The following is a 25,183-nucleotide window of genomic DNA, read 5'->3' as shown; positions in this document are numbered from 1 at the left end:
ATTCAATCCAAGTGAAGGCCCAGGGAGAGGGTCTCCAGACGAGGATAAGCCATGTAATGGGTACGCTAGTTTCTGGGACTCACGGATAAACTCCACACAACATGGGCAGCCATCAGAGGGTAAACCCCACACCAGGGTGTCCCCCAGTCTACACATGGGTGAGCTCCTTCATGCATCTCAGTACAATGGGATAGGTGTTGGGTCCATTTTGCAGAGGAGCAAACTGAGGCAAAGAGAGGTAGAAGGACTCGTCCAGGGCCCCAGAGGTGGCAAGGGTCTATCCATCATATCTATCCATCCATCCATCTAACCATCTATCATCCATCTATCTATCCATCTATCATCTATTCATCCATCCATCCATCCATCCATCTATCATCCATCCAACCAACCATCTATCATCCATCCATCCATCATATCTATCTACCCATCACCCATCTATCCATCCATCCATCATCTATCGATCCATCCATCACCCATTTGTCCATCCAACCATCTATCATCCATCCATCCATCCACCCATCCATCATATTTATCTACCCATCACCCATCCATCCATCATCTATCGCTCCATCCATCCTTCTATCCATCCAGACAACCATCTATCATCTATCTATTCATCCATCTATCTATCCATACATCCAACCATCTATCCATACCCACCTATCATCTATCTGTCCATGTGTCCGTCTGTCCATCCATCCGTATCTATCTATCTACCTATCTACCTATCAGGTCTACGGTCAGGGTTGTCAACTAAGGGCTCTTCTGTCCGCAGGGGACCCCGCGGCAATGTCTGGGGAGACCTGGGGTGGTCACAACCCAAAGGGAAGCCACTGCCATCTAGCGGCGGAAACTGGGCATGGGGCTGCACACCGCGGTGAGCGCAGGTCGCCCCGACAGAAATCAATCATGCAGCCCCCCAAACGTCAGAAGAGCCGAGGCTGAGAAGCCCCCCACAGTTCGCAGGACAGACTCTCCCTCTCTCTGTCCCTATCTACCTGTCTACCTGTGTATCCCTCTGTACGCGGCAGGGCGGTCAACCAGGGGCTATTCTGCAACGCCCCCGCCCCGGGAACCCCCATCTCTGCCCACTGCCTCTCGGGGAACACCTGTCTCTCGGGGACCCTCACCTCCACGCCCCCTTGTGCTCTCGGGGCCCCCATCTCCGCAGCCTCCGCCGTGCCCCGGGGCCCCCATCTCCGCACCCCCCCACTTCCGTACCTCTTCCCGGAGACACCCTCACCTCCACGCCCCCCTGTGCTCTCGGGGCCCCCATCTCCGCACCCCCTCTACCGCCTCCCGGGGACACCCCCATGTCTGCGCCCGCCCCCCACTGCCCCCAAGGGGTGCCGGGACATCGGGTTCCCGGAGATCGCCCGCAACGACCTCCCCCCAGCCCCTCGGCGGGCGCAGCTGGTTTGGGGGCGCGGGGGCGGAGGGGACGCGAAGGCTGCGGTCCTGACCCGGAAGGCAGGGGCGGGGCTCCGGCGGGCGGGGTGGGGCCTGGGCGGGGCGTCGCGCGGGCCGGACCTCGTTGGGGGCGCGGCCAGGGCACGTTGGGGGCGGGGCCGCGCTGGGTCCGGAGGGCGCGGCGCGGGCGGGGAGGTCCGGCTGCGGGTCCGGCTGCGGGTCCGGCTGCGGGTTCGGCTGCGGGTCCGGCTGCGGGCGGGGTGCGGGCGGGGTGCGCGGCGCGGGCCTCGGGGCGCCATGGTGCTGAGCCCGGTCATCGGGAAGCTGCTGCGCAAGCGCGTGGTGCTGGCCAGCGCCTCCCCGCGCCGCCGGGAGATCCTCAGCCACGCGGTGAGCGAGCGGCCTGCGCCGGGCCTGGGGCTGGGGTCGGCGGCGGCGCTGGGGGCCGGGAGTCTGCTGCCTCCGGGTCTGCGGACCTGGGGGACTGGAGCCGTGCGGAGGAGGGTGGGGGGCCTGGGGCCAGGCGCCTACTGACCTGGGCACCTGGGGGGCCTGGAGCCTGAGGGCCTGGCGATCGGGGACACCTGGGGCCTGGGCCGGGAGGTCTGGTGACCTGGGGCTCTGCTCACTGGGACCTGGTGATCCGGGGGGTCTGGAGCTGGGGATCGAGTGATCCCGGGACCTGGTGATCTGGGGGCCTGGAGCTGGGGGCCTGGTGATCCTGAGACCTGGTGATCTGGGGACCTGGGGACCTGGGGGTCTGGAGCTGGCGATCTGGTGATCCTGGGACCTGGTGTTCTGGGGGGCCTGAAGCTGGGGATCTGGTGATCTGGGGACCCAGCGATACGGGAACCTGGGATCTGGGGGTCTGGAGCTGGGGATCTGGTGATCCAGGGGGTGTCTGGAGCTGGGATCTGGTGGTGACCTGGCGACCTGGTTATCTGGGGGGTCTGGAGCTGGGGATCTGGGGACCCCGGGACCGGGGGATCCAGGGGTCTGGAGCTGGGATCTCATGATCTGGGGCTCTAGTCACTGGGGAACTGCGCCCGGGACTCTGGTGATCTGGGGGAGTGGGACACCTGGTGGTTGGAGATCTGGTGACTGGGGCTTTTGGTTCTGCTGTGGGGGCAGGGGAGGGAGGGGAGTTGGGAAGCCGGAGACCTGTTGACCTGGGGACCAGGGGCTTGGGGCAGGGGTCTGGAGACTTGGGAGGTGGGGAGGTCGGGGGGGCAACTGTGGGGGGAGGTATGGAAGGGAGAGGTCTTGGTGACTGGGGGATCCACTGACTGGGAGCCTGGTGCCTGGGGGCCTGTTCCCAGGGGCTTGGGGACCAGGAGCCTAGTGAAAGGAAGGGACTGGTGCCAGGTGGTCTGGTGTCCAGGCTCATGGTGACCAGGGACCTGGTGATCCAGGCAGGTGGTCTGGTCACTGGTCCCTGGGGCCAAGGGCGGTGGTAACCCAGGAGGGCCTGGTGCTGGCGGCTTACTGACCAGACCAGCTGGGCTAGTGCCAGGGGTCCTGGTGATCCTGGGACCCAGTGACTGGGGTCTAGTGACCTGTGGCTCAGGCCGGGAGCAGGGCTCCGCAGACGGGGGTCTTTGTCGGAGCTGTGGCATAGTGATTGAGGGTCCCAGGGACTGATGGTAGTAGCAGTCTGCATGGTCTGGGAACAGAGTCTTCAGGCCAGGCTGAGTGGCTGAGGACCTATTGGCCAGGGCGGGGGGTGGGGGCTGCCGGGCCAAGGCCATGTCTATGCCTGACCTGGGTCCATCCTGGAGCTGGTAGTGGGGGAGGGACAGAGCCAGAGTGGAGGGGACGTGGTCTCGGTGGGGATGCCCTGTCTGGGGGGCAGGGGTACTGGAGATAGGAGGAGGGGTTGGGGTGGGTACAGGGTACAGGATTGCTCACAGGGCAATCCAGGGGAAACGGGGTGTAGGAGGTCAAGGATCAAGGGGGGGCCCCTCAGAGAGGTGCGGGGAGGGATGGTCAGAGCCTCACTCAGGGGAGCTCTGTTGGGAGGGCACTGCCCACGGGGCGGGGCAGTGCCCACGTTCCTGTCCCCACAAACTCCAGGGTGTCCCTGCACGACCAGCTCCCCACGGGGGACGGCCTTGCCTGTCCACACGCGTTTGGGGACTGCGGTCAGTCCTCTGTGGCATTTTGTGCAGGTGGATGTGTTCAGCTGTTTGTCCACCATGGGGATGAAATGCAGGCCTCAGGGACACTCCGGGAGCCCTTTGACCCCACAGAGCCTCACAAGCCAGTGCCCTAACCAAACTTTCCTGCTGGCTTCTGTGTAGCGATGTCTTCCCGGCAGGTCCGCTGGGCCCCAGCCAGCCCCGCGCCTCCCCAGCCAGCTGGGAGCTGGCACTAGTCAGTGTTTGGCATCTTCCTGGCACGTGGCAAAGGCCACCTGTACTGTAAGTGGGGCGCCCTGCCGCTCGGCGTCCTTGGCTTCTTCGTGCCAACCCTCAAGACTCTGATCTCCCCTTTTCCAGGGTCTCCGGTTCGAGGTGGTTCCTTCCAGGTTCAAAGAGAAGCTTGATAAAGCGTCCTTCCCCACACCTTATGCCTACGCCATCGAAACAGCCAAGCAGAAGGCCCTGGAGGTGGCCAGAAGGATGCACCAGGCAAGGGGGCTCTGTTCCTGCGTCTTTACGGAATTCTCTTGCTGGGAGGGTGGTCTCGGGGTCTCCATGGATATGCCGTCAATAAATGCCATTTACTGTATCGTATGCAATTATAGTAGCTCATCTACCAATGAGTGTTACAATGTAACATGCTCTTACAATTAATATAAGAGTATCTTTGATATAACATGGTTCATATCTGTCTATTACTCTGTAACATGCTATTGGGGTTAACAGAGTGGTATCATTTACCATAAAAATTTAACATAGCTTGGGGCACCTGGGTGGCTCAGGTCTGCCTTCGGCTCAGGTCATGGTCTCAGGGTCCTGGGATCGAGCCCCGCATGGGGCTCTCTGCTCAGCGGGGAGCCTGCTTCCCCCTCTCTCTCTGCCTGCCTCTCTGCCTACTTGTGATCTCTCTCTGTCAAATAAATAAATAAAATCTATTAAAAAAAAAAGAATGTAGCTCATCTATTACTATGAGCTACTATGTAAAATACTATTACAATTAACATAATAGTATCATTTATAATAAAAAATGAATATAGATTATCTACTACTGTGTATTACTATACAAGTAATCTTGTGGGTAACTTAACAGCATCCCTCAAAATAAATTAACAGGGCGCCTGGGTGGCTCAGTGGGTTAAAGCCTCTGCCTTCAGCTCAGGTCATGATCCCAGGGTCCTGGGATCGAGCCCCGCGTCGGGCTCTCTGCTCAGCAGGGAGCCTGCTTCCCTTCCTTTCTCTCTGCCTGCCTCTCTACCTACTTGTGATCTCTGTCTGTCAAATAAATAAATAAAATCTTTAAAAAAAAAAAAATAAATTAACAGACCTGAACTATTCTTCTACGTTACTGTGTAATATACTGTCGCGATGAGTATAAGAGCATCACTCATGGTACAGAATTAACAGACCTAAACTATTACTATACAAAGCTACATAATACATTATTGCGGTGAGTATTGTTATTATTTATGATACAAAATTAACAGACCTAAACTATTACCGTTACTATATAATATGCTGTTGCAATGAGAGCAACAGTATTACTTACAATATAGCATGAATGTAACTTAAGTATTACTATATGTTACTATATGATATACTTTTAATGACAATAACAGCATCATTTATGATACAGAATTAATGTAGATTGTTATTGCTAAGTGTTATAATAATATCCTATTGCAATTAATGTAACATAACAAATGCACGGTGCTGAATGCTATAAGAAGTATTGATATAAATAAGCAAGTGTTGATCAGTTGATTTTCTTTTTTTTTTTTAAATATATATATTTATTTATTTGACAGACAGAGATCACAAGTAGGCAGAGAGGCAGGCAGAGAGAGAGGGGGAAGCAGGCTCCCCGCTGAGCAGAGAGCCCGATGCAGGGCTCGATCCCAGGACCCTGGGATCATGACCTGAGCCGAAGGCAGAGGCTTTAACACACTGAGCCACCCAGGCGCCCCTGATCAGTTGATTTTCAACAGTGGAAAAGTTAACATTTACATACAAACTAAGTTCAAGGTTCCGTACAGATCCCTGATGACCGTGTTCAGCCCCAAGCCTGAATTTTCTACTTGGATTTATTTTATTGTCCGGTGGATTGTCCAAGTTTCAACTTAGGTGGAGCAGGCTAAAAAACACCGGCTTTGTCCTTAATTCAGGATAGCTTGGGGAGGATTTTGAGGTTACACTCGTGTCCTTGCTGGGGACATTGAGGACACCCACGTCTTAGTTTCTGAAATGAGAGTGGCCTCGTACCCACCCATCACCCCACCAGGGTATTTGCGGAAGACCCACGGGGATGTCGTTTCTTAGCTGGGTTTGGATTTCTTGCAGAAGGATCTTCGGGCCCCCGACGTTGTCATCGGAGCGGATACCATCGTGGTGAGTCCCCCCTCAGGGTCCCCGTTATGGCCTCCAGTTTGGTTTGTGTGTGCTTGGTGACCGAAGTCAAGGTGTGGACAGTGAGATCCAGCTGAGTGAGAGTGGATCCCTCCCTGGTTCTCTTGCAGACCATCGGGGGGCTGATTCTGGAGAAGCCGGTGGACAAGCAGGACGCATACAGGATGCTTTCCAGGTGGGTGCAGACGGTCATCCCCCTGGGAACAGCACCGGGTCAGGTCTGGGGCAGGGCCCATACGTGGGGTGGGTCAGGGCCTGGGTCGGGGTTGGGGCTTAGGGTGGAGAGGATAATGTCTGGGTGGGGTCAGGTCCTCAGGTTAGGGTCCCAGGCAGGGAGAGTACCTGGGGTGGGGACAATGTCCAGGATGGGGTCAGGTCCCCAGGTTAGGGCCCTGGGCAGGGTCTGCACGTGGGGCAGAGTTCAGGTCCGTGTGCTCGGCTCTCCCCACCAGCTTTGCTCGGGCAACAGGCGGACGGGCAGTCTCCCTCCCGGCCGGGCATGCTCAGCCCCCATCTCAGGGTGTCTCAGCCCCGGGGCCGTGCCGTGCGCCATGCACTGGCGTCTCAGTTTGCTGCAGGACAGCAGAGGGACAGGGGCTGAGAGCAGGGTGGCAGAAATGTGCTGCAGAGCACGGCTCTGGCAAGGGGGACACGGTCACGCCGATTGCGTCTTGCAGGTTGAACGGGAAAGAGCACAGCGTGTTCACGGGCGTCGCCATCGTCCACTGTTGCACCACAGGTACAGCCCCATCGGCCTCCTCCCCAGCCCCTGAGCCACCGCGGGCGAAGGGGTGTCCCCGCAGACCTGTGCCCTTCCTCCTGCCTGTGGAAGTCGGGACGGAGGCCTCGGAGCACATGACAGAGATAGGCTCGCCTACCCAGTGTGACCCACGCAGGTGCTTCCCTCCAGACCTTCCGGTCCGGAAGAGAGGGCTGGCTCAGGCCGGCCAGACAGAAATCACAGCAGGACAAAGGGTTTTTAAAAAAAGGACCGAAACTCTGAGAATTGTCTGCAAAAGCTGCTTTGCATAATGTGCCCCGGGGGCCGTGCGGGGACTTTCCAGCCCCACAGCCAAGGCCTCTGGGTCAGCCCTGGAGTTCTGTTTCTCTCTTTTCTTTTTTTTTTTTTTTTAAAGATTGTATTTATTTGACGGAGAGACGCATTGAGGGAGGGAACACAAGCAGGGGGAGCAGGAGAGGGAGAAGCAGGCTTCCTCTGAGTAGGGAGCCGGACGTGGGGCTCGATCCCAGGACCCTGGGAGCAGCTGAGCTGAAGGCTGACTGTAATGACTGAGCTACCCAGGTGACTACCCAGGTGACCACCCAGCCCCACCCCGAGGTTCTGTTTCTGCAGGAAAACCCAAGGCCCCCCACTGGTCTGGGTGTTCGGCTTGCAACATTGTTCATTCCCCAAACCCCAGGTCTGGGTCTGCAGGTTGCAACTTTTTTATCCCCCAAACTTCGTTATCCGCCCCCCACTGCTCTGGGTCTTGGATTGCAACTTTTTATCCCCCAAACCCCACCCCCTGTAGGTTGCAACTTTTTATTCCTCGCTGGTTTTGCTTGCTTGAGTTTGCAACTTCGTTTTTCCTGCTTGAAGCCTCCTCCCGCCCCTAATTAAGAACTCGGAGCTGGGACAGATGTCCCCTAGGTGCACAGAGCCCAGCGGTGGGGCCCTGAGGCTGCGCACCCTGATTGGCAGCCCTGTGTTGCAGACGCCCAGCTGGACGTGGAGGTGTCCGAGTTCCACGAGGAGACCACGGTGAAGTTCTCTGAGCTGTCGGAGGAGCTCCTGTGGGAATACATCGACAGCGGGGAGCCCATGTGAGTCCCTCAGACGAAAACACTCCTTCCCGTGCGTGGGCGGGCCACGCTCATGACAGGATCCTCTCCAAACGCCCCACCTCCTGACACCGTCACCTTGGAGGTTGGATCTCAATATATGAATTTGGGGTGCGGGGGACACAGACATCTGGTGCGTGGTCGTCGTGTGACTGTCCCGGTTTCAGCGGGGGCCGGGCTCAGGCGGGCAGTGCAGGGACCCGGGTGATGCGCTTGCTGGAGGAACAGCGGGGTCAGGGGCTGCTGGCAGGGCCCGTGTCCGGACCTGAGCTGTCCCGGGCTGGGGCAGTGAGTGCGAATCACCCCAAGTGTGAGAAGCAGTGCCGGGCTGCGGTCCGGTGAGCAGGGGAGTACACGGCCGAGCTCCCCTGCTCCCGGTTCCGTCCCCGCCGTGGAACGGGGCCGGGTGGGGGACAGGTGCATGGGTGCAGATGCGAGGGGACGGTCCCAGTGCTGAGGACGCCCCGAACCGACTCCTCCTGCCATTTTAGGGACCAGGTTCGGGGGAGGCAGATGATGGAGGGTCGGGTAGAACGTGCTAGACGCCAAAGTCATGGTCCAGGAAAGGGCCTTTGAAGTGCCTCTTCTGTCCCGACGGAGGTCTCGGCAGAAGCTGCTGGACCAGAGATGCAGACGGGCCCTAGAGCATGGCCTGGGTCGGGCGTCCTCACTGCACTGCCCCCAACTGCTGTGACCCAGGCCTGGTGTGGGAGGCAGTGTCCCCGAGGGACCCTCTGGGACACCGTGTCATCGCCCATGACGGGACTGGACTCCTCACTGAAGCAGCCCGGGGTGATCGCTGGGCTCCTGCCCGCCATCCCACCTGACCACGTGGAGTGAAGCCATCCACCAGCCACCGGTCTTTTGACCCTTGAGACTTTGAGTTCTCCTGTAACCATCCTCCTCCTCTCCCTCCCACCCGTTCCGCCTCCTTCCTCCCGGCTCAGGGACAAGGCCGGTGGCTACGGCATCCAGGCGCTGGGCGGCATGCTGGTGGAGCACGTGCGCGGAGACTTCCTCAACGTCGTGGGCTTCCCCCTGAACCATTTCTGCAAGAAGCTGGTGGAGCTCTACTCCCCGCCCCATCGCGAGGACGTGCAGCGGGTGAAGCACGACTCCATCCCCCCCGTCGACACCTTCGAGAACCTGAGCGACGTGGAAGGGAGCAGCTCAGACCCCGCTCGGGGCCATGACGGTGGCGGCCGCGGAAGGGCAGAGGCGGGCGGTGACAGGAGACAGGCTCCTGCTGGCACGCGGGGAACAGACTCTAATGGGACGGGGGAGAGCCCGCCCCCGTTCCCAGCGGGCCTTCTAGAACTCATAGACGGCTTTAAAGCATCAAAGGTACCTGTCTGAGGGGCCTGGGGCAGCCGAAACAAATGACCGCAGACTGCGGGCTTAAAACCCCCCGGTTTCATCCTGTCTCAACTCCGGACACCAGAGTCTGAGATCCAGGCGGGGCAGGGAGGCTGAGATCCAGGCGGGACAGGGCCGCTGAGATCCCGGCGGGGCAGGGCTGTGCTCCCTCCTGAGGCTCCAGGAGAGGCTCCTTCCGGCCTCTTCCAGCTTCTGGGGCTCCAGGCGTCCCCGGGCTGGTGGCCGTGTCCCTCCCATCCCTGCCTCTGTCCTCACATGGTTTCTCCTCTGTATCTGTGTCTCCTCTTCTGTGTCTTACGAGGACACCTGTCATTGGATTCAGGACCACCCTGATCCAGGACGAGCTCATCCCAGATGCTTCCCTTCATCACCTCTGCAAAGACCCTATTTCCAACTAAGATCTCCCTTTTCAGGTTCTAGGGGTAAAGACTTTGGCATATCTTTTTGGGGCGGTGTTCAGCCCATACAGGTGTCCCCAGCTGATTTCCTGCCTTCATGAAATGGCTTGGCAGAGAGAGAGTGACTTTGGGGGTCACAGAGGCTGTGACCTGATTTGCTGGGGCTCACACCCTGGCGTGTGAGACTTGTGCTCAGGGCTGTGGTGGCCGAGTCAGGTGCCCAGGTGGGGCGAGGTGTCTGTGATTATTTGAAGGTGAGCAGCGGTCTCATGCCCCCAGCACAGGGCACGCAGGGCATCACAGACCGGCCTCTCCCCAGCCCAGGACGACGAGGCCAGAATGCTGACCGTGCAGCAGCCCCGGGGTGCCCAGCACGCCCCTGGCCAGGTGGACTCTAGCACTAGATCACCAGCTGCCTGGAGGGATCTGTGACCTCATCATACTGTGGCTTTGGGATCCCAGACAGCGATGTCCCCGCAGAGGGTGTCCCAGGCGGTGAGGGAACCTGCAGGCCAACTGGGTGCTCGCTGCAGCCAGCTGGTCCCTGTGGCTGTGGCCTCCCTAGTCCTTCCTGCGAGGTCATAGACACTTCCCAGAAACACCCGGGTACCCACGCCACACTGGATGGCATCTGAGGCAGAAGCCCACCTGGTCGTCTCCCGCCACCTCCGTCAGGGACAGGGCTGGCGCGGCCATCCCTGCCCTCCACCCATCCATGGCCACGGGGCTATTACACCTCTCCAGCCTTCTGCTGTCCCACTCAGCCGACCTTCCAGCCACCTGAGCAGCTCTGGGCTTCAGAGAGAGCTGGAACGTGGCCGTCCCCGTGCCTGGGCTCTGCAGGGACCACGTCAGTGGCTCTGGGGGTGCTGGGGGGGGGGCTGGAGACTGCCCCTTCCCACACTCCAGCCCTGGCCACTTCCCTGGCCTTGTCTGGGGCAGAAGCTCTCCTGATTAGGAGAGGTGGTTGTTCTGTGTTACACCTCAAAATATCAAGTTTCGCTGCAAAATGATAGTAAATGATAGTGCATCGCACCATCACCTGGTGGACGTATACGTGGTCCCAGCATCTCCCTCTCTTCCTGTCGATCTACCTACCTATCTACCTATCATCAAACTATCATCTGTTATCTATCTACCTATGTACCTGTGATCCAAGATCAATTATCTGCCTATCTATCGTCTATCGGGGCAGGAGGGAGCCTGGGAGTGTGTCACCTCACCAGGTCCGTCACGGTTAGTTCTAGAAGCAGCTCCGTGTCGTGCCCTTGGGAACGTGCATCAGTTGTCACAGACGGTTTTGGCATCACGAGCTGAGGGCAGCGTGAGTGAAGGTTATCGCTGTCACCAGAAGGCGTCTGTTCTGAGCTTTGTAGAGACTCTGCACCTGAGGACAGCCCTTTGCCTCCAAATACAGTCACATCCTGAGGTCCTGGGAGTTAGGGCTTCGGCATACGGATCTTGGGGGGAAACACCATTCAGCCCGAAGCCGCAACACACTGGATTTTCTCCCATGGCACCGTTTTTCTGCTTGGTGTTCACTGATGTGCTTTTGCCTTGTGCAAACCTGGTATCAGCTGACGCCTAAATCTACTGTCTCTGGAGGAAGTTTCCGTTGACAAGTTAAATACGTTTCACAGCTTTGACCTCCATGTTTTGGGTCTACAGGAGTCAAAAGTCCTTGACAAGTCACAGAGTAAGTCTAATTGTAGTTGTTTCTAACGGATAGGCCCTGTTCGTGGCTTGCAAGCTGAATGTGTTCGATGTACTAAAAGATGACGCCCCACTGAAGGCCGTGGATATCGCAGGCAGAATCGATGCTTCTGTGTGTGGAACTGAACGGCTCCTGGATGTCTGCGTGGCCCTGGGATTGCTGGAGAAGACGGACAGAGGTAAGAGGACATCCGAGGTGTCTTGCTGACAATCTTTGCAGGTGGAAGTAAGTCACCGAATGAAGGTGGTTACTAGGTCCAGACAGGGAGGACGGGACCATCAGAACGTGGCTTTTCCCCAAGGCTGAGAAGCAGAGGATGGAAGAAAGCAGACGTAGGTGTGCGTGGGTGTGTGCGTGGGTGTGTTAGGAGAGTATCTTCTCTATGGACTCTGCTCTCAAACAACCTGTATCAGTCAGCGTTCACCAGAGAAACAAAACCAGTGGAATATATGTGTGTACAAAACACAGATATGTGTGTGTTTTTACTTATTTAGACAAAGGAGATGAATGGATGGGTACACCTAGATGCATAATAGCTTGGTGATGGAGATGAAAAATACCCAAGTAAGTAACAGGAGATTTGGATGGATGGATGGATGGACGGACGGTTGGGTGGATGGACAGGTGCATGGATGGGTGGATGGATAGTAGGTAAGTAGGTAGATGGATGAGTGGAAGGAGGGATGGATGGATGGATGGATGGACGGGCGGTTGGGTGGATGGACAGGTGCATGGATGGGTGGATGGATAGTAGGTAAGTAGGTAGATGGATGAGTGGAAGGAGGGATGGTTGGATGGGTAGGAGGATGGATGGGTGGACAGATGAACGTGTGGGTGACAGTGTTGGCTGAAATGAACCAGACTGTTGAGCATGGTCTCAGAGCAGACGATCCTCCGGATGGTCTCTGTGGAAACCTTGGGAGTGATGGTGGGGGGAGGCGGGGTCGAGGGCCCCGGGCAGGAGAGGCAGCTTCCCTTCTGTGATAAGGAGGGAAGCGGGGTACTGGCAAAGGCCCCAGAACTGCCCTTTGTACAAAAGTCATACAGACGTGTGATTACAGTTCGGAGCATAGAAAGCAGAACTTTCTCCTCACTCAGATCATTGGAATGATCTTCTCCTTTGTCCAAAATAAGGGTTGAACCTCGAGAAAGTTCTGGGTGTCCAGACTTCTAATCGCCTGGGAGCTTCTTTCTGCACATTTTCACCGATGCCTTGCAGAGTTCTGTAGGCGAACCCCGTGAACCGTTCTCACACGTGTGCGTGGGACACGGCTGCTCTTCCAAAGGCCTGTCTTGAGGTGTTAAAATGGATTCAGTGCTGTTCTTTATTTCTGATGATTTCGGCCGGTGCGACCTTCCATGGAGAGATAGGGTCTCCCCCACCATCACCTGTACCCCCAGTCTCCCATTCTCCAGATGCAGGTGTCCCGGGGGAGCTCCCACGGGCCAGGTCTTACAGACAGCCCAGTCGGGCATGAAGAGGGTGCAGACAGGAAGAGCCTCACCACCAGTCCAGGCTCTCCAGAGAGTCAGAACCCGTGGTCTGTAGACCTGCAGATGTATAGCAAGGAAATGGCTCATCCAGCTGTGCTAACGGGGTGGTTGAAAATCAGTACACAGTGGCCCTGAAGTCTTGAGGCAGAATTCCTTCTTGCTCAGCAAAACGTCATCCCTGGTCTTGACACCGTCGCCTGATTAGATGCGACCCACCCACATTGCCCAAGGTCTCCTGTAGTTATAGATGTCAGAACACGCCACAGCAACATCCCGCCTGGCCTTGCACCTAAGAACCAGAGACCGTGGCTCAGCCAAGTGACCGTCCTAGGGCGTTTTGGGGCATCGCCCCTGGAAATGTCCACCTGCGTGCTGGGTCTGGGCTGTCTCCCCATGGAGCCGCCCCTGAGCGGGTGCCATGTGCCCCAGTCAAACAGGTGACGTTTGTGCCCCCATGCCAAGACCCCTGCTGTGGGGTCCGCTGCGGCATCCCCATTAGGAGTCCCCACAGTGCCTTATCACGTCAGGTTACCGCAACACGGAGTTGGCGGACGTGCACCTGGCGTCGGACGGCGAGTATTCCCTGCACGGCTTGGCCATGCACAGCAACGACCACTTCTGGGACCTCTTCACGGACCTGGAGCTCGCCGTGCGGGAGGGAGCCAGCGCGGCTTCTGGGAGGAAGGCGGAAGACCCCGTTCAGGTACCGCGACTCCGAACGTTTATTGTCCCATCGTGGGCGTATCTTCCAAAAGGACCGACGGGTCCAGAACCCTTGCCCTGCCAGTGGGTTAACAGGGACCTGTTAGAAAACCACAAAAGTTGGTTCGTGTGACCTCAGCAACCGTGCGGGGAAGCCGTGGTTGGCTGGCGGGGGCAGGGCAGGGAGACGGGGGACCAGGTGGTCTCATGACCACCAGGGCCAGGTGGTGCCCGAAAAGAGACGATACTTGTAGGACCGGACTTGGGCCTGCGCAGAATTAACACACCGTGTTTCCTTCTTGCGGTTAAATCGGAGGGACCGTGTCATTCGAGCTCACGGTCTGCGGAGCCCTTCCTACCGTGTCTCTCCCTCGTTCCCCTTTCCCCTTCCGGAATGCTTTGGGGGTTTGGGGTGCAGCATTGGCCGAGGGCAGAGACCTGTGGCACTGACCCAGGCTGTCTGCGGGATGCAGAACTGACCCGTGAGAACACGGAGCTGGTACCCAGCCTGGGCGACAGGTACGGAGACAGACAGTCTCGGGAGGGCGCAGGCCAGGGGGCTGACAGACAACGGACGTTTTCCTCTCACGGTTCTGGAGGTAGCGTCCAAGGTCGAGTCGCCTGCAGACTCAGGGTCTCTTGGCTCATACTCGACTCTCTTCTCTCTGGGTCCTCACGGGGTGGCGGGCGCAGGGGTCTCTGCACCCTCACGACCCCATCCCCCCCGCTAGATGCCCACCTCCGAACGCCGTCCCCGTGGGGGTCAGGTTTTGACATGGCGAGTGGAGGGGTGGGGGGTCGGACGCAGCAGAGACACCCACAGTCAGGTGCAGACAGAGAAGCCACAGACGGGGCTCCCTGGGAACAGAGTGGGGCTGGGGCGAAGCCGGGAGGAAGGGAGGGACCCTGTGAGATGGGCTGGCTCAGGTGGGCTCCCCGTGGCCCCGTCTGTCCCTGTGCGATTCAGGGACACGTCCTGCACCTCCCCACTGTGGCCCACCCGGCAGCACTGGGGGCCCCAGGAGGCACTCTGCCCCCCACAGGCCACCCTCCCCAACAGGGGGACCCCCATCCTCCCTCCCGCCCTGCCGAGGCCCCAACCACACGGGGACCCCACAGGGGAGCTGGGTGAGGGGCTGTGGTCTGACTGCTGCTGAGACAGTCAGCGGCGCGGCGCCGGCTGCAGGGGCCGCTGGGGGGCCCCACCCCGTACCCCTCCTGCTTGTCCACGGAGACCCTTTGTGGGGGTCTGTGGCTTCCAGGGTGACCATCCCCGATGACTGACTTCGGATTCTTAGACGCGGGCATCTGTTAGGATGGGAAAGGGGGGATTCCAGTGCCGCTGGACCCCCCAACCCACACCCACAGCACTGGGCTGGACAAGGCCCTGCCCCCACCGGACCCCCCCCAAGTCTCCTTTCTGCCCGACCCGCCCCCCACCTGCCCCACCAGGCCTCCCCCACAGCTGTGCCTCCCAGGACCCTCCTGCTCCCAACTCCGCTCCGCCCCTCCCCTGCTGGCTCTGCACCACCCACCCCCTCCCTACACCCTCTGCTGTACCCAACCCCCTCCTTGCCCAGCTCTGCCCTGAAGGAACCCCCCCACCCAGGCCTCACTGTGTCCCCCGAACCCACTCCCTGCCCAGCTCTGCCCTGAAGGAACCCCCCCACCCAGGCCTCACTGTGTCCCCCGAACCCCCTCCCTGCCCAGCTCTGCCCTGAAGGAAACCCCCCCAACCTGGGCCTGGCTGTGTCCCCCCGACCCCTGTGACTTAGGTCTGCCCCACAGGCCCCCCTCCCAGTTTAGCTCTGCCTCACAGGACCCTCCCTCCCCAGCCCAGCTCTGCCCCCCACTCAGGCCTCTCTCTGTCCCCCCCCCAACGCCCTTCTCACCTGGCTGTGTCCCCCCAACCCCCTCCCGACCCAGCTCTGGCCCACCAGTCCCCCTTCCTGGCCCAGCTCCCACCAGACCCCTTCCCCAGCGCAGCTCTGCCTTAACGCTCCCCTCCCCGTGAGCCGTGCCAAGCTCCCACCGCCAGAAACGCCCAGTGGCCCCCAGCCAGAGTGCGGGAGCCCCCCGGGCCTCAGTGGCGGCTCTCCTCAAGCCCCCTTCTCTTTCAGAGCAGGCACAAGAAGCTGCAGTTCATGAGGGCCATGCACGGCCTCACCACGCTGACGGCACGCCGGGTGGCCACCGCCTTAGACCTGTCCCGGTTCACCTCCGCCTGTGACCTGGGAGGTGCGTAGCCCCCCCCGCCCGCCCGTGCCAGGAATCGGGAGCAAAGGGCTCCGTGCGTTTCTTGTGTGAAGACATGCCCCCCTCGTTGGCTCTTAAGATGTCCAGGATGCATCTACCTCTTGAGGAAGCGTCTGAGGCCTGAATCTGGTCATGGCGGGAGCCGGGGCTTGGGCAGAAATTCCCAAGTGCTAGGAGGTTCTAGTGATGGGCAAGGACCCCCACAGAGGTTATAGGGTCCTTTCCGGTGGATGCTGAGTGGTGGGGAGAGGATCGCGACCCCATGTGCCCCCATCCCGTCAGCTCTAATTGTGCCTCATAGACTTTCCACCCCGTCCCAACCCACTCCCTAGCCCAGGGACAGCACATGGGGTGCGCAGATGCCTGCCTAAGGGGTCCAGTGGGATTGGGGTCCCAGGGGGAGCCCAGAGGTACCAGCTTTCATTTCCCTGTCAGCTGCATACCATTCTTCCTGGTGGCCCAGAGTGGCTGCTGGGGCGCCAGCCATCACACCTACCGTCTTGCACCAGAAAGGAGATAAGGTGCAGCCCCTTCCCACCCCGCCCCGCCCCAGTACAGCTGGGCTCTGCTGCACCCTCCATGAGTCTGTGCCCACCCCTGCTCCTTGGTGCTGGACCAGTATCGGCTCTCTCACCGGCAAGTGAGGTCCTGACCTTGAGAGGCCGTGAGGCCCGCGTGAGACCACACAGATCTCTGCCCCGGGCTGGCTCTCTTTCCTGGTGCTGACCTCAGTCTGTGTGCTCAGGCATCATTTTGTTTTTACCAAGGCTGGATCTGGGAGACCGGCGAGGGTTTCGTCAGTGCCGGCGGGTCGGGTCACAAAGTGTGTGTTTGCATTCCCGCAGGCTGCACCGGTGCCCTGGCCCGAGCGCTCACCCAGGAGTACCCGCGTCTGAAGGTGACCGTGTTTGACCTCCCAGAGGTCATCGAGCACGTCACGTGTTTTCAGCCCGAAGGACGGCAGACAGACCGGATCAGCTTCATGCCAGGTAGACGCGTCTTGGTCTTTGCCGTGAGCCCGTGTTCGGCAGGTCTTATTAGTTTCTACAGGGGCGGGTGCGTGTGTGTGTGTGTGACTGTGTCTGTGTGTGTATATGTGTGTTTGCGTATGTGCATATCTGTGTGTGCTGTGTGTGCGTGCATGCAAATTTGAGTGTCGTCTCTCTGCATGTGTGTGTTGCCTCTGTGTGTGCGTGCACATGTGTGTCATCTGTGTGTGCATGTGTGTGTCTGCATGTACATGCTGATTGTCTGTATGCATGCAAATGTATGCCTGTGTATATGTCTCTGTGTTTGTGTGCCTGGGCGTGCATAAACATGCATGTGTGTTGTATGTGTGTGCGTATGTGTACATGAGTGCTGTGTGTGCATGCACTTGTTTCTGCATGTGTGTCTATATGTGCACAAGTGTTGTGTGTGTGCATGCACGTGTATTTCTGCATGTGTGTATATGTGCACGAGTATTATGCGTGCATTGCGGTTTTGCATGTGTGCGCGTGTATGTTGTGTGTGCACGTGTGTTTCTGCATGTGTGGTTGTGTGTGCACATGTGTTTCTGCGTGTGTGTGCGTGGTGCATTTGTTCTCTGCACATACACACATGGGTGTGTGTTGTGTGTGTTCATGTCTGCATATATGTGTGTGCCTGTGCATACATGCATGTGTTGTCTGCGTGTTCGTGCCGATGTGTATGTGTCTCTGCACAGATCTGTGTATTGTCTGTGTGCGTGCATATGGGTCTCTGTGTGTGTGTGCGCACCCGTATGCATCTCCAAACCCCGCAAACAGGAGCGTGAGCGGCAGCAGCAGTGGGATTGGAAGTGGTCGCGGTGGGAGGGCAGGTGGGACGTGGCATGGCAGACACGAGCATCTCCAGGTGTCTACAACCCACCAGACCCCAAAAGCAAGTTCCACAAAAGCTGGAGCAGGAAGGCCTCGAGTTCGACGTGAGGGAGGACTCCCAGGAGGGGACCGCCGTAAATGTGGGGGCAGCTAGAAATGAAAGCGTTCCTGCCCCGAATCTTGGGAACACCCAGCCCCAGGGCAGACGAGCTGGCGGGCCTAGGGCTCCGGCCCTGTAGGTGGTGGGGTTTGGGACACAGTTCTGCCCCCACAAGCAGTCTCCCCTCTGCTGCAGCAGTTCTGGGGAGCAGCACACCCCCTGTGTCCAGCAGGGGCAGGACCTGGTCTGGTGTCCCTGACGGGCTCCTGACATCTTGTTGTCACACCAGGAGACTTTCTCAAGGACGACCTCCCGGAGGCAGACCTGTACATCCTTTCCAGAATTCTGCACGAGTGGCCGGACGACAAAGTCTGCGAGTTGCTGAGCCGCGTCTCGGGCCGCTGCAAGCCAGGTGAGTCCGGGCCGCAACCGGGTCCTTCCTGCAAACGGAAACACCGTTTCCACTTACAAAGAAACAAAGACATGTACAGAGAACCGTGCCCCCGGCGCCATTTACCGCGTGCCCCTGACGACGTGCTCGATCCACAAGGGGGTGGAGGGAGGTTTGGGGACGTCTCCCTGGATCCCCTCGTCCAGGCCCGATAAAGCCAGTGACGGCATCTGTGCTCTCAGGCCCGAGTCCCCTGGATGCTCCCCGGCCGTGCCCCTCTGTGGATGCAGGCCGCGGCTTCTCCGATTGCTGTCCTGGGCGCTCCTTGCCCCCCGGCACCGTGTCCAGCCACTCAGGGCCATCATGGCCTCAGGCCACAAAGGGGGGCACACCAGCTCCCGGGTTCCCTTCCCAGGCCCCCGAGGTCCCCAGTCTCGCAAAGCACAGCCCTCACTCCCATGTCCTGTGCCTGGTCCACTTAGGGAAGAAAAACAATATAGGAATTCACGGGTCCTTCCGCTCCCCGGCGGCCGGGAAACGCCCTCTTTCGCACACAAAGAAAGCAAAGGTGAAGTGCAACAGGGTGTGTGTGGGTAGAGAGAGAGAGAGAGAGAGAGAGACAGAGACCGATTTGTCGTGAGGAATCAGTTCACGTGAGCGTGTAGCCTGGGACGTCCAACGTCTGCACGGCGGACCAGGCAGCCGGAGCCCCGGGGACAGGCTCATGCTGAGACTCCAGTCTGCAGACAGGCCGGAGGCAGAATTCCTTCTTCCTGCAGGAGGCCAGTCTGTTGCCGCTCCAGACCTTCAACTGATTAGACGAGGCCCACCCACACTGTGGCGCACCGCCTGCTTCTGCCGACTGAACCGTGAATCTCATCCCCAAGGAGCCTCTACAGAAACCCCCCGAATGATGCTCAGCTAGCATTCTCGAAGCCTCCTGTCCGCCTTCTCCAGGGCCTCCCTCCACGTGCTGGCCGCTCTGGGTACCCCCCACGCCCATCCCGCAGAGCAGAGTCTGGGTGACACATGGAGGGTCTCCTAGCTCCACGCGGTGCCCCCGCTGCTCACAGGCAAACAGGCCTCCGGGACTGGAAGACACGCTTGAGGACTGTGGGACACACAGGCTCACAGGAGGCAGAGGGCAGAGTCCGTCCCCCACTCCGTGCACAGAGCGTGGCCGCTGGAGCAAACAGCAGGAAAGTTCTAACAAGTAAAAAGGGAAGTAAGGCAGAGACGGATTGCACCAACAGCCATGGCGTGGAAAACGAGACGATTCAGGGTTCTAGCTGGGAGCCCTCATGCCAGACCCGCAAGGGCCCCCAGACCCCGGGACCCGGAATCCGGGAAGCCAGTGCATCCCGTGTCGGGCACAAAGCGGATGTTTCAGGATCCCGGAGACCCAGACGTGAGCCTGCGTGGAGACGGAGTCACGCACCAGGAACGGGCATCAGAAACACACGGGGTCCCTCAGGAGAGTGAGGACAGCACGGCCGTGGTGTATATTCAGCGGGGAGGGGCGTCTGGGGGGCACTGAGCGTCCGACCCTTGATTTTGGCTCAGGTCACGATCTCAGGGCCGTGGGATCGAGCCCCGTATCGGGCTCTCTGCTCAGCGGGGAGCCTGTTTCTCCCTCTCTCTCTGCCTGCCTCTCTGCCTACTTGTGACCTCTGTCAAATAAATAAATACTTTAAAAAAAGAAAAAGAAAAAAAATGCAGGAGGAACAGTGAATTACCAGTTTACAGCTGTAGACAGAAAGTCCCACAGGCCTTTGTGGACTCAAAACGCTGAGCCTTCCCCCTCCCCCGTCCCGCTGTTCCGAGTTGGCTCCTGGAGACATTCTGGAGGGAAGTACACACAGACGCCCAGGAACCGGGACACGAGGGTGCTCCCACCACGGGACAACACTGAGGGGCCCCAGGTGACAGTCCAGATGGGGACGGTGGGTGGGGAGAGTCCCATGGGCCGGACTCGCAGAGACACGGACACAGGTGTGGGATGTCACACGTCAGAGGGTTTGGAAACAGTCTTGCAACCTGTTGACCAATCTCCCAGAGCATCTGGGGACGTGAGCGTTTGGGGACATGTTAACAAGCGCCGCAGAGAAAATGAAGCAACTGCTTTTAAATGAGCCAAGTTTGGTGCCAAGAAAGGCGGCGGCGTTCGGGCATCCCTGTTGGACTGTGCAGCTGGATGACTTGTGCAACCTGCCCGCCCCCGCCCTGCCGCTCAGAATTCATGTCCACTTGGAACGTGTGAACCGGACCTTGTTTGGCAATAGGGTCTTTACGGAGGTGGTGAAGGGAAGGATGTGAGATGAGCTCATCCTGGGTCAGGGTGGTCCTGAATGCAAGGACAGGGGTCCTCGTAAGAGACAGAAGAGGAGACACAGGTTCAGGGGACAAGCCACGTGAAGATGGAGGCAGAGATGGGAGGGACGCGGCCACCAGTCCAGAGATGCCTGGAGCCGCAGAAGCTGAAAGAGGCAGAAAGGACCCTCTCCTGGAGCCTCAGGAGGGAGCGCGGCTCTGCCCCACCTGCAGTGGTCCTGCCCCGCCTGGATCTCGGCAGCCCTGCCCCGCCTGGATCTCCGACTCTGGCATCCAGAGCTGGAAGAGAATAAATACCCAGTCTGTGGTCATTTGTTGCCGCAGCCCCAGGACACGCATGCTGTTGGGGAGAGGCAGGCATTCTCGCGGTCATCCCCGTGTCACGTGGACACTTGGGGTGCTCCGCGCGGAGAATGTGGCCCTGGGAGGACGGGTTTCTGAGCCCAGCCCAGAGCGGGTGTCCTCAAAGCTGCGAATGAAACAATCGTAAAAGTGTGGTGACTGACCCCTGGGTGAATCTTCACCTGCCCGGGGAGACAGTTAGGCTAGACGGAGAGCTTGTGCTGTGCCAGGTTGGCGGGGGGGGGGGGGGCTGCCTGGGTGCACCGAGGCTTCTCCCCGACCCGCTGGAAGGCTGCCATCCCGCCCATTCGTGCCGAGTTGTTAGATTGAACTTGGCCACGAGAGACGACCTGACAACATAGGCCCTGGCAGCTGCTAGGAACCGGGGCTCCCTGTCCACCCCCAGAACTGGGAGTTCAGTGGTTAGCTGGAGCCTGGGGGCCACAGGACGGAGCTGAAAGTGCCCAGTTTAACCTAAGTCTTCCGGACCCAGTGGTGTTAGCCCCACGTGTGCGTTTCTTTGAAAAACACCAAGATTGATGATACGCTAGAGAAATGGTCCGATCCGGGTTCTGTTAGCCCCACATTCGCTTGCGTGCCTGGAACCAGCAGGAAAAGACGCGACAGAATTGTCCCAGCGGCGGTCACCACGGGGCCCTTCCTCTCTCCTCTGCCCCTTGCCTGTGGATCTCAGCCGGAGGGACAACGACCACAAAACGCAAACATGAACCACTTCCTGCCGGGCTCCTTTGTGTCCCAAGGGAGCTGTGTTCTGGCCGCTTGGTTTCTCCGTCCTTTGTGAACGCCTGTGCACGGAGACGCAGACAGACGCGTATGGGGCGTGCGCGCGCGCGCGCACACACACACACACACACAGTTTGTTGATGAAGATCTCACGCTTTGTGCACCATTCATGCAAGCGTTCCTGGGTCTGGCGGGCTGGTCCTAGCCCTGTCCCGAAGCAGGCGCCGTCCCGGTTGCTCATGGGATTTCCAGGGTGAATGCGTGCTCCCTGCTGGGACCACCGGACCCTGCACCCAGCATTTCTGGCTTGTCTCCCCACACGGTGAACCCCCAGGGGAGCCCTGGGCTGCGTCTGTGTGCACTGAGCCTCCGTCCAGGCTGGCCCGGGAGACGCCTCCCTAGCTCTGTGTTCTCCACTCCATGTCTCTCTGTGTCTGTCCCCCTGCGGTTCTGGTTCCCCAGGCTGGCGGGCAGTGTCCGCAGCCTCCCCACAAGTCGACCCGAGCTCCTGTCCCGCTCGAAACCGGCCACCCCCACGGCCGAAATCTTGCGCGTGACTCTACCTAACTGTGTTCTTCACAGGCGGTGGCATCTTGGTGGCTGAGAAGGTCCTAGAGGACAAGCCAGTGGCGCGGGGCAGCCTGCCGGCGTCCTTGAACCTGCTGGTGCGGACCCAGGGGAGAGAGCGCAGCCTTCCCGAGTACCGGGGGCTGCTGGAACGCCACGGCTTCCGGGACGTGCGGCTCGCACACGCGGGGGACAGGCTGGACGTGATGCTGGGCACCAGAGCCTCGCCGCCCTGAGGCCCCCGGCACGAGATGCTGCTCTCCCAGGAGGCCGACAGGCGTCCCGTTCCCCAGCGTCGGCCGACAGGTGCCACCAGGACTGACAGCATCTCGCCCGCCGTGGAACCACACAGATTAAAGTAGCAAAGTGCACCTGCTCCAAGCTCGTTTGTGGGTCCCGGGATGGGGCAGGCCGTGCCTGGAGGTGGGCAGCGCCGGCCAGGTGCTCGCCCGAGGACCTGCCCGCCCCAGGACCTGCCCGCATGCCGGCTCTGCAGCCGGCGTCCGCCTTGGGCCGCCACCTCCTTTACGCCTGTTCTATACATGTTTGTCCGTGTGACTCCCGGCCGCTCGGCACCGTGAGACACCTGCCGTGTGCCGGGTTCCTGGGACGCCCTGTCTCCTACCCTCTCCGCCCGGATGCTGGGAGCAGGGCCGCATCCTCCGCCCGCGACCTTGCCCAGCTCACGTCTTTAAGAAGCTGGTTAGGCCCCGCGGGCCGCCGTCGATCGGGGCAAGAGGACGGCATCCAACCCGCGTCCCCAGCCGACCGATTTCTCTCTCACGTCTCTCGTGTATGTTCCCCGAGTTACCTCGTCGTCTGAAAGAGGGCAGGTGCGTCTCTGTTCTCTCGTGGGGGAGGCAACAGCAAATACGTACGACCCGCGAGCCGTCTGTCGTTGACGTCCCGGGATGATTCGAGAAACGGCCCGGCCGGTCAGACGGGGCCACGTTCAGCGAGGCCAGCCTGGCGGCGTTCTCGGCCCGTGCTTGCCGGCTAACAGCCACCTTCTGGGGCGCCCGACGGGCTCAGTCGGCCGAGCGCTCCGCTCTTGGTTTCGACTCCGCTCGCGATCTCAGGGTCGTGGGATCGAGCCTCGTGTCTGGCTCTGCCCTCAAAGGGGAGTCTGTTGGGATCCTGTCCCTCCCCTTCTACCCCACCCCCCTGCGTGCACCTGCTCTCGCTCTCTCTCGGTCTCTCCCAAATAAATCTTTTTAAGAAGTAATAATAACAGGAGCGCCCGGGGGGGCTCTGTCGGTGAAGCGTCTGCCTTCAGCTCCGGTCATGATCCTGGGGTCCTGGGATCGGGTCCCGCGTCAGGCTCCCTGCCCAGCAGACCGTCTGCTTCTCTCTCTGCCTCCCTCAGCCCTGCACGGGTGCTCTCCGCCTCTCTCTGTCTCAAATAAATGAATAAAGTCTTTTTTTAAAAATTAATATTGAAAAATAATGAGTAGAAACAAACCACCGTACGTCCCTCATAGATAAATATATGCAGATTAACGCTCCCTGTATGTGAACCTATTTTATATAACAAGGCATTATGTGTCTTTTATATGCAATTCTATAGATATATACTTATAATGCAGATTCTATATATTGTGTATTATAATTATATGTATCTGTTCCACGCAGACATAAATGCATGCTTTTGGTTGAAGTCCGAATTTTTTTTTTTTTTTTTTTTGAATCACAAGGTGTGTCTCTCTAGGAAGCTGGAGTGGGAGAAGGAAATTAGACACAGATCTAAGGGGCTGTGCTGTCCTCCGGGGTGCCCTCGACTGCCCTGTGCTAAGAACAAAGGTTAAGGGCTCAAGGCTTCTCCGTCCCCTGGCCCCCGGCAGGCGCTGTGCAGAGGTGCTCCTCCCACCCTGGTCCCGTCCTTCACCCCATCCAGTCCCCACACCCACTGGCCAGTGCTCACATCCGCCATGGACTAGCCCCAGCCTGGGGGAGCTGGGTGACACTGACATGGTCACCTTGGGCCACACCGGTCATGTCCTTCCCCACCGGGGAAAACTGGGCGTGTCCTGCAGGGCCTTTTGTAAAGGTGGAAAGCTGTGGCCTCCGCAGTGGGTGTTTCCCGTACACCTGTTGTCCGGCCCCCTGCGCTGGCCCGTGAGCTGTCTCAAGGACATCGGGTTTGTTAGAACTCACTGTGCGTCTCACCACGGCTGGTGCCTGCTAGCGTCACTTGGAACAGCCAAGACCCCTTGGGTCCCAGCTGTACACAAGGACCCGGCCCCAGGACCCCAGGAGGGGCTGACCCTGAGTTTGCACAACTGTGCCCTGAAATCCCAGACCCACCCGAGGGAGACCGGGGTGGAGAGCAGCAGCCAGATACCACTGGAGAATCCCACAAAGGTTCTGTGGGTTCCTTATACCCCTCGCCGGCCCATTGCTGTCCGCAGGAACTTTTCGTAGCCAAACCTCAGAAAAATGAGAAAATGCGGTTTCTATACTATTAAGACCTGACTTCTCATTTATTAGGAACACTGCTCAAGCTGTCTTTAGGGGAATCTAAGAACGTAGAGGGTGTGCGTGCACACACGGGTATATGTCTTTAAAGGGTTTTTACCGGGGCGCCTGGGTGGCTCATTCGTTACGTGTTGCTGGTCATGACTGGGATCGAGCCCCACATCGGATTCCCTGCTCACTGGGGAGCCTGCTTCTCCCTCTGCTGCTCCCCCTGCTTGTGCTGTCAAATAAATATGTAAAATATTTTTAAAAATATATATATAGGGTGTTTACTCTTGAGGAACCGAGAGGGCTTCCCAGGTTGCAATTCCGTGCCTGACCAAAGCCCCCTCCCTCCTCCGGGGGATAGTCATTCCCTGATGCACACATGCTGTCCTTCGGCAGGTGTCTGCCCTGTCTGACCACTTCGCTAGATGAAATCTGTCCTCCAGACATCCGAGGGTGGGGCTGGACAGGAGGCCGTGAAGAGAACACCCAAGAGGACATCCCCAGGCTCCCTCCCGTGGTTCCCTCCCAAGGTCCCGTGTGGGAGTATCTGGCGCCATTCCTGGCCAGTCTCCTCAGCACTCACCAGACTGGGTTACTCAAAGGCAAGGCCTCCGTGAGGGCCCCCACCCCCAGCCCGGGACGGACTCACCCATCCGCCGGCTCA

General features: G+C 59.0%; 1 protein-coding gene across 2 annotated transcripts; it reads left to right on the top strand.

Annotated features, from left to right (window-relative positions):
- Positions 1-1,618: 1,618 nt before the first annotated feature.
- ASMTL (acetylserotonin O-methyltransferase like) lies at positions 1,619-23,713 on the top strand. 2 transcript variants are annotated; one of them, XM_080795801.1, is made up of 13 exons: positions 1,619-1,803; positions 3,912-4,043; positions 5,892-5,939; positions 6,068-6,132; positions 6,635-6,696; positions 7,673-7,781; positions 8,747-9,143; positions 11,304-11,466; positions 13,310-13,485; positions 15,605-15,722; positions 16,586-16,729; positions 17,971-18,093; positions 22,072-23,713. In XM_080795801.1, exons 1-13 carry the CDS (start codon positions 1,711-1,713, stop codon positions 22,290-22,292), a joined length of 1,851 nt encoding a protein of 616 aa, XP_080651927.1. In that variant the 5' UTR covers positions 1,619-1,710; the 3' UTR covers positions 22,293-23,713. The 2 variants fall into 2 exon arrangements, with proteins under 2 accessions (XP_080651927.1, XP_080651928.1); XM_080795802.1 differs by lacking the exon at positions 22,072-23,713 and adding an exon at positions 18,852-19,764 and having other exon boundaries at positions 1,677-1,803.
- The last annotated feature ends 1,470 nt before the right edge of the window (positions 23,714-25,183 follow it).

This window comes from Martes martes, assembly GCF_963455335.1.
Source record: "Martes martes genome assembly, chromosome: X".
Taxonomy (NCBI): Eukaryota; Metazoa; Chordata; class Mammalia; order Carnivora; family Mustelidae; genus Martes; species Martes martes.
This window is presented reverse-complemented; position numbering and strand designations above follow the sequence as displayed.

What these genes read in the sequence shown, in the direction of transcription:
- ASMTL (XM_080795801.1), top strand. Translation starts at nt 1,711, where the DNA reads ATGGTGCTGAGCCCGGTCATCGGGAAGCTGCTGCGCAAGCGCGTGGTG. An exon ending in CGTCCACTGTTGCACCACAG is followed by an intron (nt 6,697 to 7,672) that starts GTACAGCCCCAT and finishes CCTGTGTTGCAG; the next exon opens with ACGCCCAGCTGGACGTGGAG. An exon ending in GCTGGAGAAGACGGACAGAG is followed by an intron (nt 11,467 to 13,309) that starts GTAAGAGGACAT and finishes TTATCACGTCAG; the next exon opens with GTTACCGCAACACGGAGTTG.